This window comes from Garra rufa, chromosome 14 (genome assembly GCF_049309525.1).
Source record: "Garra rufa chromosome 14, GarRuf1.0, whole genome shotgun sequence".
Lineage (NCBI taxonomy): Eukaryota > Metazoa > Chordata > Actinopteri > Cypriniformes > Cyprinidae > Garra > Garra rufa.
This window is the reverse complement of record NC_133374.1, coordinates 37,653,802-37,676,026: the sequence shown is the minus strand read 5'-3', so window position 1 is coordinate 37,676,026 and position 22,225 is coordinate 37,653,802. Positions and strand designations below refer to the sequence as shown.

Genomic DNA, 22,225 nt, shown 5'->3' with positions numbered 1-22,225 from the left:
CCATGTCCTTCCATCTCTTGCCTTGCGGCGTTGGTGCATGGCACCAAGGTAGACCAGCATAATCTCAACAGCAAAAGGTACTGCTACACAAAACAAACGTCTCCCGCCCGAACAGGGACTTGAACAAAGAGACAACCAAAGGTATGACAGAGGAAGACACTCATTGTCAGCAGGGTTCAAAGCTTAGAGCTTAGGCTCTCAAAAAAAGGTTCAAGTGGAAATTCACTCAAACACTCAGAGCTTGTCAGAAACAGACTGTGCACAAAAACGTACAGGTGGCAACATGAAACTCAATTTCAACGTCATTCTGAAAAACCTGCCGTGACCCGGATTGCTGCGGCCACAACGCAGAGTACTAAACACTATACGATCACAGCGAACAACCACTCTGCCACTGGAGAGCCTGCTTGAAACGCCACTAAATACCAAGCAGTCTTGTCCTCTTTAGCTTGCGGAAAAAACAATTATTTTTCAGATCTGTTTTTTTTTTTTTGGCTGTCTGTTTTTTGCTCTTGTTTGTATTTTGTATAAGGCACTTAACATACAAGATTTGTTAAGTGTGCACAAGTCAACACCATCAAAAGCATGCAAATATGCTTTCAAATTTCTGTGCCTTTATTTAATGCCACAAAGGCAACAGAAGTAATTTTTAGTAGCTAAATATAGCTTGGTACAGGTTCCTAAGTGTCTTTATGTAAATAGGCTGCTTCGGCCATTAACACCTCCCCCAGTGCTTTTGTTCTCATAAGAATGCAAGTTTGAATCAGGCCCATATTAATATTTTAATTAACTTTGACACTCAACTCGTAGCCGTTATGTTCTAAACGTGGAAATGCAGAGAGAAACTTTTGTCACTGTTCTACTCTTTCTTTTCACAGACGTTCAGACTAGTAAGGGAGAGATTTCCCCTGTAGACTTGCGGTTTGGAGACATCATTTCACAGAATCTGACTTTAAGTCCGACTGGCCCTCATCCCACACATAGTTCCACACTCCCACTGCCTGGAAAAGAGCCCACATTCTTTACAAGTCAGTCAATGCTTTCCTAAATGCATATACAATTTATATACGGTGAGCTCAAAATGTGTTTGTACATTTGTTTGAGTGCCTTTGCATTCATTACAAAATATCAACCCAAGTGGCATTTAGGGTTGGGTTTATATGCACTACACAATAGTCACTCTGATAGGTCTCCTGTGTGAGCTGACTGCATACTTCATTAAGATGGCAGACGAGCTGTAAGCAGGAGCTGTGTTGTAATTGGATGTTAACGTAAGAGTAAATAAACCCTAACACGTTTGGAATTTCTCAGTTTGTTTAAATCCACATGAAGTTCAGAGTATAATTTTTTATCCACATTAATTTCACACTTGTCTAGTACAAATATGTCACTTTGTTTCATTATTACAGTGTATACGTTTTTCATTATTTACCTCAAAAGAAAGAAAGTGAAATGTTACAATATGCCCCGTGGATGGATAGTAACATTACCATATGACAGCTTAAAATGTTATCTAGTCGAATAAAAAAATATACACGACAAACTATAATATTATGTCTTTGTATTTTTGTCAAATAAAATAATGATGTTTTTGCAAGAATAAAATATAATTGAATTTTGGAGTTTGACAATGAACATATCGCTTGGGACAGCCCTGATCGCAACACACAGCTGTATGAAATATGAAACATTTAGACATTCAGAAAAACACTCCACTCCCACCACACACAGCTCTCATAAAACACGATACACATAAAATGCTTTACATTAGCCTACTTGAAATAACAATTTATAAACATTAAACATTGACTGTCAGTCTTTATTCACCTGTTACTTGTGGTTTCTCATTAAAATCCATAAAAGTAAATGGTGTAAATTACATGGCTAATGTCATAGAATAGCTTAAGCTGCGTTTCCATTACCATTTCCATTTAAATAAAGAATTGAAAATACGCTCACATGAGGTGGAATTTCAGGCAATTCGCAAAAGGAATATTTCATAAAACAGCAATGGAAACGTTTTCCGGCTCCTCGTTCTCTCGCCCTATTTCTGGGCAGGGACTCTCCTCAGTATGGCGGCGTGGGCATTCTCGTTACCATAGTGTTTCGACGCACTATGGTCACATTTGATTAAATATAGCCAAAATCCCACAAAAATCCATTGCCATGACTTATCGCGAGAGGGAAAAATTATGTTTAATTCACATAACATTGGTTAATGGAAACACTGTCATTTCGCAATACTTTTTAATCAACATTTACAAAATAGCGCCAAAGTTTTGTGCAAATCTGTAATGGAAATGCAACTAGAGTGCCCCGCTGTTATTAAACGTTTCCATTACAGATTTGTGCAAAACTTTGGCACCATTTTATAAATGTCGATGAAAATTTTACTTCAGCCAGAAATGTACTTTGACTTTGGTAAAATAAATATTCAGCGATATCTTCAAAATTTTGGCGCATTTTTTTTTCTGTATAATGTTGCTATGTCAACTAGTAAATACCATAAACTTGGTTATGCTAGCATGTGTGGAAATATTTAAACCACGTGTGTTACAACTAACCCCATGTTAGTTTGTGCCCAGCGCTCCCCTAACTATTTCGATTGTATAAAATAATAATAATTGGCCATGTTAATTTAAATAAAAGCTCCAACGGATGCCATTTGGTTTGTTATTTTGTATCTACTGCAATTCATTCATTTTAAGCGTGACTTAAGTGTCCAAATATATTTCAGGGCCTCTGCTTAATTGTAAAAATACACAGCATCCACAATCAAATGCATGCTATTATAAATGAAACTGTACTACCTTGTTCTTTGTTTCAATTGTCTTTTCACTATAAATAGCTTTCCATCTGGTTTTCCAGCATGTGGTGGTGTGCTGACAGACTCCTGGGGGACGCTCAGTTCTCCCAATCACCCAGGCCCGTATCCTCCAGATTCTCAGTGTGTGTGGGTGATCAGGGTGTCTCCTCCGCTCCTCCTGCAGATCCATGTGTCTTCTCTGGCTATCGAGGGACCCTCACCTTGCTTGTTTGATTGGCTAGAAGTCAGAGAAGAGACAGAGAAGACGTCTGCTGTCACGAGGTTTGCTCACCCTGAATGTTTCATCAGAAATGGAAATCAGAATTTACAATTTTTTATTCAATTAAACGAACACTGTCATGTTTCCCATTTGGTGTGTTGTTTTGGACTCTTATTTTGAAGTTTCAGTTTGGTTTCCTGTTCTCGTTTTTTCTCGTCTTTTTATAGTTCTTTTTGTTTCCCACATTAGTTTCACATTGTTCACACCTAAGTCCTGTTAACCAAGTTACTGTAAATCTCTGGGTTCCCTGTGTTTCACTGAGTTGTTTCATGCGTTTCTGTTTTTCTCGTTTTCTATTGTTAACAAGCTGCCCGTATGTGTAAAACTTTCCAAAAATTCACTTAAGAATAGTCTTAAACTTTGACTTAAATGTCAAAAAATTCGTAGTAAAAAGTAGGACTTTTCTAAGTATGGGAGACTTTTATAAAGAAGCTAAAAGCAACTTTCAGTAAAGTCTAAGACCAATTCTTAAGTGCTGACTGCCCTTACAAAAAAAGAAGTTTATTCAAGTGTGCTATTGGTATACATCTTTTAAACTTAAAATAAGAAAGTATACTTTCAGTCTACTTTTTATGTACTTCCCAGAAATGTGCTTTATATACTTCTCAGAAATATACTTAAAATACATTTGAGCTCTACTTGTGCTCTGAGAATCTGTGTTTTCATTGTTATACGCTAGGGGCGCTATTACGCTATTACATCTTCTGTACAGAATCTCCAAAACACAAGTGTAGAAGAAACCGAAACAACAGATGCTTCCACATGTAATCTAACACAATCGTCAGACATAAAACAGCATCAAAACCATAGATATGGAAAACTGTGGAACGTTATGGAATAAAATGTCCACCCATGAAGAGGTAATAATGACTGTCAAGCTTTGGGCTGTTGATCAACTCCATCTACGTTTGATTATCATCAATAGTCTTTTTGTTCAAAATATTGTTTATTTATTTTTTATTTATGAAACTTACCCACATTCAAGTGTTTATAAAAAAGAATGAATGAATCTAGAATAAAATGTTTTTGTTTACAACTTGTTCTTTCTTTTGATGATTTGTATGTTCAGATATTCATATAACAAAATATGTACAAATTAATACCTAAATAGGGACATAGTAGTATACTTAAAAGTATGATGTAAAAACATAATAAGAGTCCTTGCCAACCGAAATAGTTATTAAAGGCTTCGCCCTGAATAATTTATCTGTTCTTGGCAGTTAAATGTTTAATAATCAAGATTCACTTCTTCCTAGATTCTGTGGCAGCGTCGCACCACCAACACTGAACACTAACAGCAGTACTGTGCTGGTGTCCTTCCATTCTGATGGGAGTATTGGCGGCAATGGCTTCATTGCACAATATCGTTCTATATTACCAGCACAGAGTAAGTAAAACTGGAACAAACCTTAAATTGGTTAAATTTTGGGCTTTTTGGTTTTTCATAAAGTGTTTTTCAGACTAGTGGAAAGAAAACACCCCCAAAACACTGTTATTTGTCTCTTTTATAGCACTTTTTCCATTTGTGTCAATAGATTTCAATTACAATACATATTTTTAAAGTCCACAAGTTTTTTTCTCCTACACTGAGCCATAAATCTCCACTTCAGTAGCACTTACACACACCACACTTTACATTTTTAATCCTGTCTATATCCTGAAGGTTTTTACAGAGGGATTTGTTCATATATAATTTGCTTGATTTTATACAACATTTTATTCCCCCAAAAAATGGTAGAAAAAAAATTCATTGTTTTCTGTCTGTTCTAAGTTTTTTCTGAATTATGGAGTGAAAAAATTAGATACCCCAAATTCCCTCTGTGAAAACACGTGACTCTAATATGTCAAAAAAATTAAACAAGAATTTTGAAACTGACTTCATCCAGTGTTTAGATTTTTGTACTAAAAAATTAGCGCATATTTCATGTGGTTTAGCCAAATTATATTATTTTACCTTAGAATTAAAAAAAGATTGAAGCAATTGCAAATTAACGTCTCAGGTTACGTATGTAACCCTAGTTCCCTGAAGGTAACGAGACGCTGCGTCGAAACACTATGGAACGCCTTCAGCGTGAGCACGCTCTGAATCCTGAGTGTAATCAGTCCAAAAGAATCGCGAGACGTCACAGGCGTCATGACATCACCGACCAGGAAGCTTAAAAGCACGTGCAGTGAGGAGAGGCTCGTTGCAGTGTCTCGTTCCCTTCAGGGAACTAGGGTTACATACGTAACCTAAGACGTTCCCTTCCAGGAACTTCGAGCTGCGTCGAAACACTATGGTAACGAGAACGCCGCCATACTGAGGTGAGTCCATGCCCAGAAATAGGGCGAGAGAACGAGGAACTGGAAGAGGCTCGGAGATCTAGGCCATAGAATCTAGCCAAGGGGCGTGGACAAACCCGCAGCGTTACAAATGTCCAGAGTGGACAAGCCTGAGAAGAAGACTGAGAAGGCGGACATACTCCTGGTAGAGTGAGCCTTGGCTCCCAAGGGTGTGGGGAGACCAGAGGAATCCAATGGCATCCAAAATCCACCGGCTTATGGAAGGCTAGCAGCAGGATTGACTCTCCTAGGAGGGCCGAAACAGACCAAGAGTTGGTCAGCCTTCCTCCACAGGGTAGTTCTGTGGACGTATGTGTCCAGTGCTCACACTGGACACATACAATTAAGCTTCTATTGGCCGGGCTCCCGAAAGGGCCTCAGCCTCAGCGCACCGCAGAGAAAATGTGTAAAAATGGGTGTATGCCCACTGAAAGCCACCAAGAGGGGCGTGGTAAGCCACAATAGCCACCACGTAAATCTTCAGGGTGGAGTGGGTCACTCAATTGCTTGCCTCAGCCACGTCTGTACCATGGCCCCAGGGGAGCTGGATGACTCAGAGAGACAAAGTGCTCTCCAAATCTGCTTCACCGCATAGGGGTGAAGCCTCAATTACCCGGGTCTCGGCCCCTGCCTCGACAGGATGTCTGTTCCCAAGTTGAGATGCCCAGGGATGTGAACTGCGATGGAGGAGTTCCCCTGGGACAACACAGAGATCTGGTGCGCCAGCTGTTCAAGGGGCGCGAACGCAGACTTCCCTGGTGGTTGATGTAAGAGACCACTGCTGTGTCGTCGGTGCGCGCCAACACATGGTGATCTCTTAGGTCTGGGAGAACGTGTCTCAGAGCCTGAGACATGGCCAGCATCTCCAGGCAAAAGAGTGCCACATGAGATGATGACCCCTCCGTAGACCAAGGGCTGAGCGGCCACTTATGACCGATCCTCAACCAGTGAGGGACGCATCTTTTGCAAGCATGCCGCGGCAACGAAGAGCTCCCCACACTGGGCCCTGAACCAAGATTCCCTTCGCATGTCTAAGGCACGAAGGCATCGCCGCGTTTCCCCTCAGGGAGAACCCCTTGGTCTTGAGCCACCACTGTAGGGGTCTCATGTACAGCAGGCCAAAAGGTATCACGTTGGACGCAGCTGTCATCAGACCCAGCAGTTTCTGGAACTGCTTCACAGTGAGTGACTAGCCCTCTTTCACCACGGTGCGGATCGAGTCGACACGAGCAGGAGACATTCGTGCCTGCATTGTGGACGAATCTCACACCACACCCAGATAAGTGGTCCTCTATAATGGAGAAAACACACTTCTCTTGGCGTTTTTAGTCTTAACCCCAACACTTCCATGACAGAACAACACCTTGATGTTGAACTGCCAACTGCTCAAATTGAGCCAAAATCAACTAATCGCTGACATAGTTGAGCATGCGGATGCCCTGGAATCGCAGAGGAGCCAGAGCTGCATCCACACACTTCGCGAAAGTGCGGATCAGCCGCGGGCTGAGCAGCCACTCATGACCGCTCTCCAGCCAGTGAGGGACGCATCTGTGGCAAGCGTAACACGGTGACAAAGAGCTCCGAGCACTGGGCCCTGTAACAAGAACCAAGGCTTGCTCCACATGTCTGAGGCACGAAGGGATCGCTGCGTGACCTAGATCATGTGAAGCAGATTTCCCCTCGGGGAAACTGCTTGGTCTTGAGCCTCCACTGTAGGGGTCTCATGTACAGCAGGCCAAAAGATATCACGTTGGACGCAGCTGCCATCAGACCCAGCAGTTTGTAGAGCTGCTGTACAGTGAGTGACCAGCCTTCTCTTACTCTCACGACTATGATGAGAATCGAGACGACACGAGCAATCTTCTCAATCATGAGTTTTGCGACTCCACAACGAAAGCCTCCGCTCTGCCTCGGCAAAACGGGACTTGCAAGTGAAGCGTGCACAGCGAGAATGCGAGCCGTCAGCTCCCTCAAGAGTTGACACCGCTCACTTCGCCACAGACTCTCACTCAAAGGGAGAAGGACCGCAGCGCGGGCTTCGAAACCCAGAGAGAGAGTGTGCACTAGATCCAGGAAAAGGCAGAGATGGATTGAAATCGTCTCTAACCCGTTTCATAGATCTATGTGCAATCCCCACGACAACAGCAGCCACCCTGCCTCGGCAGAGGCGGGACTGAGCCGCGGGGAATGACAATACGGGCATTCAGCTCCCTCGAGAACTGACTCCCGTGCTTCGCTCCCAAACAGACAAGAAATAGACTGTGTGTATCCCCATTTTTTTCAGAGGGGGAGCACACAGAATAAAATGCTGCTGCTTATTTTTGAAGGACATAGTGACTCTCTCAAATAAAAGCTGTGCAAACTGGCACATAAAAACAGAGTGACACACACACATAGAGCTCTTGCTAAAGACAGAAAGCTGAAGCTGTTTTCACTGCACATGCTTTTTAGCTTCCCGGTCGGTGACGTCATGACGCCCGTGACGTCTTGAGATTCCTTTGAACTGATTACACTCAGGATTCAGAGCGTGCTCACGCTGAAGGCGTTCCCATAGCGTTTTGACGCAGCTTGAAGTTCCTGGAAGGGAAAAAACAGCAAGCAGTGAAATTAGAGTAACGAATATTTGAAATGGATCAAAAAAGTTCATTAAAGTTGTCCAAAGGCAAAAACGGGTATTGTTTTTGGTTTTAGTACAACTTTGATAAAAGGTTTTGATCCAGTTCAAATGTTGACTACTGTATATAGGATATTCTGATCAAAGATTATAATAATGGCACATGGTGTGTTATTTTTCTGTTTGTATCTACTGAAATGTTCTGTTTTGTCTGTGATCAGAAAGCTGTTCCAGAGAGGAGTTTATGTGTGACGGCGGTCGTTGTTTATTAGCCGTTTCTGTTTGTGACAATCAGCCGAACTGTCAGGACGGGTCAGATGAAGTCAACTGCAGCCAGAAACACAAGGGTAATTACAGTAATGACATAAATTTTTTGCTCGAAAGTAAGAACTGTAATCAATATCATGATTCCATCTTTCAATCTTCTGATTCTTAGAGTGTGGGGGAAAAATAACCGGAGAGTACGGATCACTGTCCAGTCCAAACCATCCGAAGCATTACCCACATCAACAGGTTAATGATTCACATGTTTATCAGCTGCTGTTAATGTCAGGATTATGTCTGTGTCTTGTCCTGTTCTGTTCTGTTTCCCAAGTGTTTTCCCCCCATGTTTCTAGTTCTAATGGTTTAGTCCTTGTCTTCCCCTTTAGTTCTGTCTCATTTAGTCTAGTCTTGCCCATATTTGTATTTCCCCCTCGTTATCTTGTTATCTTGTTAGTGACCACGCCCCCGTTTCAGTGTATTTTAGAATCTGTGTGTGCACTCCCCATTTGTCTGTCAATGCTAACTGTTACCTCTGTTTGCTTGTGTACATGTGCTCACCTTATACTCCCGGTTTTGTTTTGTTTGTATTAGTTACTGTGTTTTATTTAATAAATCTTTATTCGTTCTTCTACTCCGGTTCTCCTCATCATTTTCCACTCCTCAACCCCGCCAGGATCGTGACAGTTGGTGGTTAAATGTTCAAATTTTTCAGTTTACATTTTTTTCCCTTTCAGTCCAGCCCCTTTACATTGCAAACACTATTTCTCCTTATAATATTTTGTGTATTTAAACGTGTCTGCTCACCTCACCACAGCTGATGTATATATGTATGATGTATATTTATAATATGGAAAAAGAAGTTTAAGTGTGCTATTAGTATACTTCTTTTAAACTAAAACGTGGAAAGTATACAGTCTACTTTTTATGTGCTTCTCAGAAATGTGCTTTAAATACTTCTCAGAAATATACTTAAAATGACATTTAAGTATACTTGACTTATACTTAGAAAAAGTCTAAATATATTTGAGCTCTACTTGTGCTCTGAGAATCTGTGTTTTCATTGTTATAGGGGTATGATGTAAAGTTCACGTAAAGAAAATGAATGAGTATACTTGCAGTATAAAACTACTAAACTAGTAGTTTACTGAGACTATACTTCTAAGTGTACTAAAATGCATAAAAAAGTATTTAATTAGTAAACTATCAGTATACCTATAAGTTCACTTTTAGTATAGTTGTAGTACAAACTGAAAACATAGATGTAAACTAGTTGTGTACTCACAGTTTTCTACTGTTATACTTAAAAGTATAGTTTAATATACTAGAAAGTGGGCCAATTTAGTCCCAATGAGTATTGAAATAATACACTTGAAAGTATACTACACTGTAAAAAAAAATCTCGTAAAAAAAACGGTCAAATGACTGGCAGCTACGGCTGCCAAACAAAAACCGTAATATTACAGTAAAATATCTTAATTGAAATAAAGTGCAAAAACAATAATTTTACAGAAATTTTCATTAAAGTTTTTACAGAAAAAAAACATCATTTTACAGATTTTTCCTTGTTTCAATTACGATAATTTACTTTAATTTTACGGTTTTTGTTTGGCAGCCATAGCTGCCAGTCATTTGACCGTTTTTTACAGGACTTTTTTTACAGTGTAAAACCCTTATTTTTATGAATTTTCCTTGTTTCAATTAGGATATTTTACTTTAATTTTACGGTTTTTGTTTGGCAGCCGTAGCTGCCAGTCATTTGACCGTTTTTTTACGGGACCTCTTTTACAGTGTAAAACCTTTATTTTACAGACTTTCCCCTTTTTTGGTTACAATATTTTACTTTAACTTTATGGTTTTTGTTTGGCAGCCATAGCTGCCAGTCGTTTGACCATTTTTTTACAGTGTAAAACCCTTATTTGACAAATTTTATTACAATGAAAGCACTAAATGTTCTACAGAGAAACACTGTTATTTTACAAATCATTACAATAAAAAACCTTCAATAAAGTGTCAAAGCATGCTCAAGGTGGAAAATTAACAGTTTTATTTAAAAGACAAAAACCAGTCTGCAATACAAAGTCTGTGCAAATGCCATATAAAATTAACATTTTACATTTCAGCAATTTTTTAAAGAAATACAGCACAATTACATTAAAAGAACATGGGACAGTTTCATCAAAACGTTTAATTAAATATATGTTTAACTTAAAACTATTAGAAAATATTTCCTGATAATTCACTCTTCCACATGTAATCCAAGATGTTCATATCTTTCTTTCTTGAAGTCGAAAAGAAATTAAAGTTTTTGAGGAAAAGATTTCAGGATTTTTCTCCATATAGTGGACTTCAGTGGGATTAAGGTCAAGGATAAAGGTTTCAAAATTTCAATACAGCTTTCAAAGGGCTTTACAAGTTCCCAGTGACCCTTATTCCTTGGATGGGATGATGTAGAGCCCTTTGAAGCTGCATTGACAATTAATTTTGGACCTTCAACCTATTGGCTCCCATCGAAATATGGAGAAAAATCCTGGAATGTTTTCCTCAAAAACCTTTTCGACAGAAAAAGAGACAGACATGAGCATCTTAAATGACACAGGGGTGAGTAAATTATCAGCAGGAAATATTTGTGTCAGAACTGAACTAGTCCTTTAAAACTGAATAAATACAAAACCAGTACATCTACAAAATTGTCAAGATTAACAATTTTATTAGTTTCAGATCAAAATTTAGATTACTGAATTTTTCATAACCAGTTATTCAGAGCAAGGAGAAACTGAACTAAAAATGCATTTCTATCTCATCCACATCATTTTATCTTAATTCATGTGCATCATATACAGTGGTGCCCAAAATTATTAGAACACTAGTATTTTTACCAGCTAAAAATGATTTTAATTCAGTTATGTCTATCTTTTGCTGTAGTGTTTCAATTGGTAATTTTATTTTATATTTCTAAACATTAATTTTGCCATTAAATGTAATAATCCAGTAAGATTTTTGTTTGACAACAGCCAGTGCTCCAAACAGAGATCTGATTTTATCATCATCCATTCTGCACAGAATGACACGAAGAAACAGAACAAACTGAGACAGATTAAATCTAGAAGAACTGTAGCAACATCTCCAAGATGCTTCAAGAGAGCCACCTGCAAACCTGAAAAACTATCCGCAAGTGCACCTAGTGCAAAAGCTGCTTTAAACACAAGATGATGGTCAAAAGAAGTTAATTGATGAAGAAAACATATAACATTTTTGACATTTATGATATTTTTATCAACATTCTCATTTTACAGAATTTGTACACAAGTGCTTAAAAGTGCTTTTTAACAGTACTGCTTTGCTGGTGGGTTTCTTTAAGTATCTTGGAGATGTTGCCACAGTTCTTCTGGATTTAGATGATGAGATTAGACCTCTGTGTGAAGCACTGTCTGTTTTCATACTCCTTGTGTAACTGATTATTATAATTAATGGCAAAATGAACACTTGAAAATGTAGACATATTTCATACTGACACACTATAGCAAATGATAGAAATAGTTAAGTTTAAACCATTAGTTAAGGCACTAGTTAGTTAGTTAAAATACTAGTGTTCTAATATTTTTGGGCACCACTGTAGCTCTGATAATTAATGTAGTGTGATAATAAGTAAAACCAAAACATACAATAAAAGGTCCATGACTCTGCACCAGAAGTGACAGACACACCAGATGAAGAGCAGTCCTCCTCCAAATGGTCAGTAATCAGCTGGGGGTAAAAAAACAAAACAAAACAAAACAAATTAAAAAAAGATAAAAATTAAATTAAATTAAAAAACAGAAGAAAAATACTATGAACATTTCTAATGTTAGTGTGTCTTAATGTTAAGAATGACATGATGTAGAATCTTAATGTTAGAAATGAATACTTACTTCCTCTGAAGATCATGTAGAAGATTTTCATTCCCAAAACTTCAGGATCATAAGGGGGAAACACACACACACAAGCAATCAATTAAATTAAAATTTATTTGTTTGATAGAACACTATCTACTTACTGACAGACATGGGCTTGCAAAAATGTACTCACCAGCTCCATACCAAATCTGCACAGCTGATCCAAAATCCTGGTTTACATCTAGTATTCTTCTCCATGGAGTCCAATGATCATGCTTTCACTCAGGTCCTCTCTCTGTCAGATGAGTTCACATAACAGTGTTCTCAGGTTACTCATTTTGAAGTTCTGTCACATTTTGTGAGTTTGATCTTAAAACTAGCATGGCTGCACGATATGACCATATTATTTCACAATAGTAATATATTACAGTATAGTTATTTATTATATTGTATTTCATTCAACATGCGATCAAAGTAGCAAATTAACGTTACAAACAATAGGACTAATACAAAGGCAAGTTAAGTACATTGAATGATTTTCTCTTTAGTGTTTGATTATAATTAAGACCGACTGAGGGTAATGTTAGGCTTAATTATATTGCTGTAACTTTAAGAACAAAATGTACAGATCCAGTAACTGACACCAAGCGGGTTTGTTAATCTGGACTCAAAACATTAGCGACTGTATTTAGGTCAATTACATCTTAAGTAAACTGTCTGTATTTGACTATTCAAGTGAGGTGCAGATTTCTTTCACTTCATATATTCAGCAAGACATAAATATAATGTTACGTTACCGCCTAGCCGCAGCTAACAGTATTAGCTCATACTAACAAAACACAGTAACACACACTGGTAGGATACTAAGATATGTAATCGCGATTAGTATATCACTTCTTCAGTAAACTGTATCTTAATATAACTAGCGTTACAGTCTATTAGAACTTTATATAATAGTAAAGGATACTTACCTTTTGCAGTTTGCATGATCTTTAGCTGCTGGAAAAAGTCCATATTCGCATTTGTTTGTTCTCAATCTTCATTCCACAACCAAAACTCGCTCAAAATATGAATTAAGCAGTCAGACGTAAAATAATCCACGTGAAAGCCGTTGCTTGAGGAGAAGCAGACTGTCACTGTACAAGAAGCCGAATCAGCCGATCAGCAGCATATTCAAATTTGACCGGGAAACTGCTCCCTACTAGTCATTGGCCAGAATAATTAACGGCAGCGATAATCAAACGCTCATTGGCTGTCGCCGGTACCGTCATAGATTGCGACTTGCAGTGTTTCCACCGGTAATGCGTGTTTTAAAAAGGAAAAACGCGTCAACTGAGCGATAGTGATTAGTGAATTCGGGATACTAGTGTTTTGAGCGTTTAACAACTTAAATGATGCCCTGCTCCTCAAACTACATTATTATCCTACTGTATATTCCACCAGAGAGGACTGCGACTGCAACGTATTGTCATTTGGACTACTGTGGTATTGCTTTTTGACTTGACTTCTGCAAATAAATTATACACTCGCTCTTTATTGGTTAATTTGTTCTTTATAAAAATAAACAATTTTTAATGCAATAGATTTTTAGTGCATGGTTACAGGATATGTGGATTTTAAGACTGATTTTCTATTTTATATATATTCTACTTCTGTTTTATTTAAAATTACAGAGTTTTAATGCAAAATACACCTTAAATATAAAACTAATAAGATTTACTTTCAAATTACAAAAAGAACATTAAATTGTTAGTATGGACATAAACCTTAATGAGCAACATTATTTAATTACAGATTGTTTTTGTAATTTTACATCAATATGTAAGTAGTTTAAGAAAACAGAAAAAATACTGTAAAAAATACAATAATTTTTTGTACAAAAAAAATGAGAATTCCTGTAATTTGTCATTAATGGAGTAATACTTAAAATAACAATTAAGTTGTTAATTTACAGATATTGTTTGTAATTTTACAAAGTTTTTAACATAATTTAAAATAACACAAGAAATACTGTAAAAATAATACAGTATTTTTTCTGTATAAAAAATAAAAAATACTGTCATTTGTCTTTAATGAAAAAGGACCTAAAATAACAGTCAAGTTGTAAGTTTACAGATATTGTTAGTAATCTTACTAAGTTTTGAATGTAACTTGAAATTACAGAAAACTACTGTAAAAAAGTTACAGTTATTTTCTGCAAAATTAGTTTTTTTTTTAACAGTGTACTAGTACACTGATATTTGTATACTTACTACATAAAGTATACTTAAAAATATATTTGAACTTTACTTAAGTATACTTAATAAAATAAACTTGAAGTATACTTCTTTCTGGTAAGGGAAACTTGCTTTGCACTGATTAATTAATGTATTAGTTCAACAGGGCAACTTTTAAATAACTAGATTTGTTTTGGTTGCATGCTTTTCTCACATCTGTATTAATTGTGTTTATCTGTACCTCTCTCATAGTTATGTACATGGCGAATATCTGTGGAAGACGGACAAGTAATTAGACTAAGTTTTCAGAACTTCAGTCTGGAGACACAGGATGTCTGTGAGTTTGATTATGTGGAGGTTCATGACGGCGCAGACACAGATGCCAACACTGTGCTGGGCAGGTAACATACTGAACACAACCACATACACACACCCTTACCAAAACGAAGTATACTTCAAGTTTATTTTTTTAAGTATACTTAAGTAAAGTTCAAGTATATTTTAAGTATACTTTATGTAGTAAGTATACAAATATCTGTGTACTAGTAGTATACATTCAAGTGTACTATTTCAATACTCCTTGGGACTAAATTGGCCCACTTTCTAGTATATAAAAGTATACTTTAAGTATAACAGTAGTAAACTGTGAGTACACTACTAGTTCACATCCATGTTTTCAGTTTGTACTGCAAGTATACTAAAAGTGAACTTATATGTATACTGATAGTTTAATAATTAAATACTTTTTTATGCATTTTTAGAACACTCTCAGTAAACTACTAGTTAAGTATTTTTATACTGCAAGTATACTCGTAAGTTTTCTTTAAGTGAACTTTACATCATACTTTAAGGCCCAATCCCAATTCTATTTTCTACCCCTTCGCCTACCCCTCGCCCCTTCCCCTTGTCCCTTGAAACGAAGTGTAAAGGGGAAGGGCTAAAATATTTCCCCTAAGAAATGGGACACCACTACAACACTGTGATACGTCATCATAGGTTGTCGCTAGTTCCTAATGTTACGTCAGAGGACATGCGCAGATGTTTATCACTCATTCCAAGATGTCAAAATGTTGTCATGTTGCAAAAAGTACGGTGTACGCACCGTTCATTCACATGTGGCCGTAAGCAAAACAAACAATGCATTATCACATGCGCGGCAAATTGCTGATCAGTGTAGTGGTGCCTGGAGAAGTATATATGCTTCATTTGTGAATTTCGTTTTCAACTTTCTATTTGAACGCGTTCGTTTTCTGGATCCTTGGACTAAAATGTTTACAGGGGTTCACTTGTTTAAAAAATTCCGATCGTAAAAATCAGCTTCTTTTTATTTGTAAGGTATCGTTTTTATTATTATGTACTGATTTAAATTACTGGTGCGGTGAGCGGGCGCAGGTGCATTAGGCGCAATCATTAAATGCATTTCAAAGCAAGCCGGCTCCACGGTCCTGACTGCATCATCACTGCCTTTATTGGGTGTTTTGAGCGAATATTTATATTTATTCACATGACTGGATGTGGTGGACTGCCATGATTTTGGCGAATGCAGGACACTGAATAATGCGCATCAGAGGGGATTTAAAAAGTGGAAGTGTGTATACACCGTATACGTTACCTGCGTACACCCTCCACTACACCACCGTTGCAAATTGCCGTGCCACTGGTCTTTCATGTTTCTAACATGCAGTCAAGTGTATATGACATAAAAATATATTTTGTAATATCGTGCAATCAGTGCTATCTGCTAGCAAACTTTAGCGATTTTTTTTGCAAACGTTTATTTACAAAACAACACCATAAACACAAACACAAGATTGAAGGTAATATACATATAATGAAACATTGTCATGAAAATCCTTATTAAAGGCAAAAATTACTTATATTTACGAGTCTGCTTGCTCGAGTGAGCAGCCATGTTGGAAATTTCTCTTAGCCCTTCGTTTGAAGTGAGGTCCTGAAAAATCTTCGTTTGGAGGGCTATCTGGCCCTTCCCCTTACCCCTACCCCTCCAACCAAAAGAGAAATGAGACACCCCTACCCCTTCACGTGAACGCGCCAAACGGAGGGGTAGGGCTAAGTGTAGGGGTAAGGGGTAGAATTGGGATTGAGCCTAAGTATACTACTATGTCCCTATTTTGGTATTAATTTTTATATATTTTGTTATATGAATATCTGAACAAAACATCAAAAGAAAGAACAGGGGATCTGCTTGTAAACAAAAACATTTTATTCTAGCTTCATGCACTTTTTTTTAAATAAACACTTAAATGTGGGTAAGTTTCATAAGTATAAATGAATAAATAAACAACATTTTGAACAAAATGCTAAAAAAAAAAAAAAAAATTGATGATGAAAACGTAGATGGAGTTGATCAACAGCCCAAAGCTTGACAGTCATTATTTCCTCTTCATGGGTGGACATTTTATTCCATAACGTTACACAGTTTTCCATATCTATGGTTTTGATGCTGTTTTATATCTGACGATTGTGTTAGATTACATGTGGAAGCATCTGTTGTTTCGGTTTCTTCTTCACTTGTGTTTTGGAAATTCTGTTCAGAAGATGTGTAATAGTGCCCCTAGAGTATAACAATGAAAACACGGATTCTCAGAGCACAAGTAGAGCTCAAATATATTTAGACTTTTTCTAAGTATATATATATTAGGGCTGTCAAAAATAACGCGTTGATGGCGATAATTATTTTGTGGTTGTTAATTACGTCAATTTTTTTAACGCATTTCACACACGCGCAGTGTGACGAATTATTTGTCAGGAAAGTGGTTGGGGAGCTAGAGGCGAGATGGAGCAAGGTGAGCCTATGGACGGATTCAAATATACAAAGAATGATGATGGTACAGTTAACAAGTACAAGCCTGGGCGACAGCCCCTCTGCAACTGGAGTGGTTATAGCCAAGCTTAGGCCCGGTTCTACTGGGGACTGGGGTAGACGGTGCTATATACTGTACCCTCAAACGAAAGCAAAGCAATTGAAGATCTGGCAAACAATCCAGCATTGGTGATTTCATGACTAAGTGCAGACGCGATGTAAATAAAAGATTCATTGTGTAGTTTAGAAAGCTTTATTGATTATACTGGAACTTTGTGAGATCTCTATGAACTAAGATTTGTGATGCTTTTAGTGATAATAAAGGGAGCGCGCTTTGCACTTTCCAGGCTAGAATTCATTCAGAATTTGTATGAAACTTTCGTTTTTCTTATGTTTTGGGAATTACATCTGCATAGTTATGCTGGGTTCATTCTCGAAAAAGCGGTGACTGACACAGTGATATCAAAGCAATTGACGGAACAAAAATGATGCGCTTTCTGTCGTCTCGTTCTTGAACAGCAAGCTTAACAAAAATAAAGCGAAATGCATGCCTCACATACATGATAAACATATCTATAGAGAGCTTTAAATTATTACTTAACGAAATAAAACAAATCGAAAACAAAAACTTGTTTATTATGTAGGCTAATCAGTAAAGATAAATTTCTCTCTCAAGGCGCTTCCAAAAAGGAGATTGCTGTCAGGATCTTTGCGACATAGACTCTGAATACACTTTATTAATAAATAATTCAGATATGTCCTTACTCTTTCCCGACACATTCATTATTTATTTTTGCCGGCATTTTGTGGCAAGTTTCAGCCTACTGCGTGCAAATGAACGCGGATCTCTTCCAGCTGCGCCATCCGAGCCTGTCTCGAAAGTAAAACCGAAAGTCTTGTGTTGCATCCACCAGCGCGGCATTTTTTTCTTCTTCAACATAATTGATGGATGTCTAAAATATTAAAAATAAGGAGTAGCCTAAAACAGGCCCGATGCCGGCCCTGACATAATATGAAAGTGTGAAAATTATGTATCTGTGTTCTGTTATTTATTTTTTGGTATGCATTTCAGAAAAAAAAATGGTTAGGATTCAGGTGTAGTTGCAAATAGTGATTAATTATGATTAATCCACTGATTAAACACATGATTAATCTGATTAAAAATTTTAATCATTTGACAGCCCTAATATATAAATATATATATATATATATATATATATAAAGCACATTTCTGAGAAGCACATAAAAAGTAGATTGATGTCAGCATTTTGTCCTGTTCTGTTCTGTTTTCCCAGTGTTTTTCCCCCTCTGTTTCCAGTACATTTGGTTTAGTCCTTGTTTCCCCCTTTTGGTTTTGTCTAAATTGGTTCAGTCTTGCCCATATTTGTATTTCCCCCTCTTTTGCTCGTTTGTAACCACACCCCTGTTTCAGTGTATTTAAGTCTGTGTCTGCTCACTCCCCTTTGTCCGTCAATGAAAGTTACTTTGTGTTTCATGTGTACCCTGGATTTCTGTTTGTTTTTCTTATTAAAGTGTTTTCATTTATATTCCTGTTTTCCCGGCCTCTCTTATGAAACTCACACTTCACCTCCTGCACACGACTGTGACAATTGAAAGTATACTTTCATATTTTTCTGTTTAAAAGAAGTATACTAATAGCACACTTAAACTTTTTTTTTCGTAAGGGAAAGCTTTCTGCTCATTTAATAATGAACACTTGACGTCCCACTGTCTCTCTGGGCAGGTTCTGTGGATTGGCTCTTCCTCCTGATCTCACCTCGTCTGGTTCTGTGATGACTGTGCTGTTTGTGGCAGATGAAGGGGTTGCAGACAGTGGCTTTTATGCATCATTTAAGGCCATGTCTCTTTCAGAAAGTGAGTACTGTACTTTCACAGTGATTGATTAAAGACGTTCTGTGAGATTGTGAATCTTCCCAGCATCACTGCTTTCTGCTTTGAGGAACATGTGGTCCAGCAGAGTTTGCGTGTGGCTCTGGGGAGTGTCTGCACCAGGACTGGCTGTGTGACGGCTGGAACGACTGCGCAGATGCTGCAGACGAGCACAACTGCATTAACTCTACCTACCCTCCTTTTAGTGAGAACACATTTCAGTTTGGAAAAGACTTTTCCTGCAGTGTTACTGTTTTTATTCTCTTTCACATTTCTTATTTTCCCTTTATTTCTTAGTTTCATCTTGTGAGCCCATCCAGGTTGAAATGTGCAGAGGTCTGAGCTATAATCTCACGTCCTTTCCAAACATCTGGCTGTCAATTTCAGATCAGAGAGAAGCTGCTTCTATTCTGCACAAGTACAGGGTGAGAATGAATCCAGCTTCTCAACAACTCATAGAGTTATCTGCCCTTACAAAAAAGAAGTTTATTCAAGTGTGCTATTTGTATACATCTTTTAAACTAAAAAATAGGAAAGTATACTTTCAGTCTACTATTTATGTACTTCACAGAAATATAGTTAAAATTACATTTACATTTAACTTACTTAGAAAAAGTATTCTGAGAATCTGTGTTTTCATTGTTATACGCTAGGAGTGCTATTACTGAACACAATTTCCAAAACACAAGTGTAGAAGAAACCGAAACAACAGATGCTTCCACATGTAATCTAACACAATCGTCAGACATAAAACAGCATCAAAACCATAGATATGGAAAACTGTGTAACGTTATGGAATAAAATGTCGACCCATGAAGAGGTAATAATGACTGTCAAGCTTTGGGCTGTTGATCAACTCCATCTACGTTTTGATTATCATCAATAGTCTTTTTTAGCTTTTTGTTCAAAATGTTGTTTATTTATTTAGTTTTTACTTATGAAACCCACATTCAAGTGTTAAAAAAATGCATGGAGCTAGAATAAAATGTTTTTGTTTGCAAGCAGATCCCCTGTTCTTTCTTTTGATGTTTTGTATGTTCAGATATTCATATAACAAACTATATATAAATTAATACCTAAATAGGGACTTAGTAGTATACTTAAAGTATGATGTAAAGTTCACTTAAAGAAAACTTACGAGTATACTTGCAGTATAAAACTACTAAACTAGTAGTTTACTGAGACTATACTTCAAAGAGTACTAAAAATGCATAAAAAAGTATTTAATTAGTAAACTATCAGTATACATATAAGTTCACTTTTAGTATACTTGCAGTGCAAACTGAAAACATGGATGTGAACTAGTAGTGTACTCACAGTTTACTACTGTTATACTTAAAAGTATACTGTTATATACTAGAAAGTGGGCCAATTTAGTCCCAAGGAGTATTGAAATAGTACACTTACAAGTATACTACTAGTACACTGATATTTGTATACTTACCACATAAAGTATACTTAAAATATACTTGAACCTTACTTAAGTATACTTAATAAAATGAACTTGAAGTATACCTCTTTTTTGGTAAGGGATGAGTAACTACTCTGAAGTCTGAAGTGTGTTGTGATATGATTGCAGGTGCTGATGGAGTTTGGCTGTTTTGAATCTTTCCGGCAGCTGGTGTGTGGTATGTTTGTTCCTCAGTGCAGCGCTCAGAGTGGAGTCCTGCAGCCGTGTCAGTCCGTCTGCTCCAGCGCTGAGCAGCAATGCAGTCAAACCCTCAACCTGTTCAGCCTCAACTGGCCCTTCAACTGCCACCTCCTGCCTGATTCACATGACCCCATGGAGTGCTCCCTTCCATAGGACATGCCACAGACCAAAACCTCTACAATCACTGATACTCGACTCAAGACTCAGGATAGTCCCTTTGCTGGGCATTCAAATGAAAGAGGGCTCTACACTGTAAACAAAAACCCTGATTGTTCTAAGTTGTAAATAAAACGAAGATTATTGGAATACATTAAAAAAATACTATTTAGTCTTCTACTTAAAAAAGTCATGGTTATTTTAGTGTTTCTTGCTGTTTTTTGATTACACTTAATTCTGATAGTCCACCTTAGACATTCTACTAATCATAAACAACTACGTCAACTAACTATAATTAGATTATTAGTAGACTTTTAGGTTAGGGTTAGTAAAATAAGTTAACATGTACTTGCAAAGTTACTTATAGTCAGTAGAAAATCCATTAAAATAAAGTGTTAGTAGATAATAAGCAGACAGTCTACTAAAACTCTAATTACTGCTAGTTAACATGGAGTTACAAAATTAGTCGAATGACTAAAGTGGACTTTCGAAATCAGAATGCAAATCATTTATCAGGCCTTCCTGTACTGCCAGAGCTGACAAGAACAAAGTTACATGAAAGTAAAACACTGAAATTTCGACCAGGTAAGCGGTCTCAATGCATCTTTTCAGAAACTGTGTCGTAATGCTATTCCATTTTTTTTTTTTTTTTTTTTTTACAAAATAGTAGTGCTGTTTCTGTTTATTTGCTGTGAAAGGTTGAATTTTGATTATATACAATAGATTAATTATACTATTAACCCAATTTAAACATTAAACCACAACATACAGTGCCTTGCGAAATTATTCATACCCCTTCATTTTTTTCACATTTTGTTATGTTGCTGCCTTTTGTTAAACTACTTTAAATTACTTTTTTCCAACATCAATCAACAGTTGCAATCGAAATTATTCAACCCCCCTGACATGCAAGACATTTTGTTCCAGATTATTTGTTTTTCTAAAAACAAATCTACAAAGGCATTAGGATAAAGTATTTTAATACACATTTGAGTAGTTCTGAGAACATAAATTGATAAATAATGGGGAAAAAAATCAAATTGGCTCTAAATGTTCATGTTCAAAATTATTCAACCCCCGAAAGTAAAATTTGGTGCAGATTCTTTTATTATTTAAAACCACCAATAAACGCTGTTTGAAAGTGTTTAGAAGCGTTGATCACCTCTCTACTGCAATCTTGGACCATTCCTCGGCTGAAAAAGCTTTTAGATCACGGATAATCTTGGTTTTCACTTTACCACTGCTTTCTTCAAATTCAACCAAAAATTTTCAATGAGAATTAAATCTGGGGACTGAAAAGGCCACTCAAAATCATTCTGTGTCTGATCCC

General features: G+C 37.1%; 1 protein-coding gene across 1 annotated transcript; it reads left to right on the top strand.

Moving 5' to 3' along the window:
• The first annotated feature begins 110 nt into the window (after nucleotides 1–110).
• mfrp (membrane frizzled-related protein) lies at nucleotides 111–21,018 on the top strand. The gene is made up of 10 exons (XM_073818448.1): nucleotides 111–1,028; nucleotides 2,869–3,088; nucleotides 4,343–4,473; nucleotides 8,244–8,369; nucleotides 8,459–8,535; nucleotides 14,627–14,775; nucleotides 18,943–19,073; nucleotides 19,159–19,293; nucleotides 19,386–19,513; nucleotides 20,668–21,018. The coding sequence occupies exons 1-10, from the start codon at nucleotides 833–835 to the stop codon at nucleotides 20,890–20,892; spliced, it is 1,518 nt and encodes a 505-aa protein (XP_073674549.1). The 5' UTR covers nucleotides 111–832; the 3' UTR covers nucleotides 20,893–21,018.
• The last annotated feature ends 1,207 nt before the right edge of the window (nucleotides 21,019–22,225 follow it).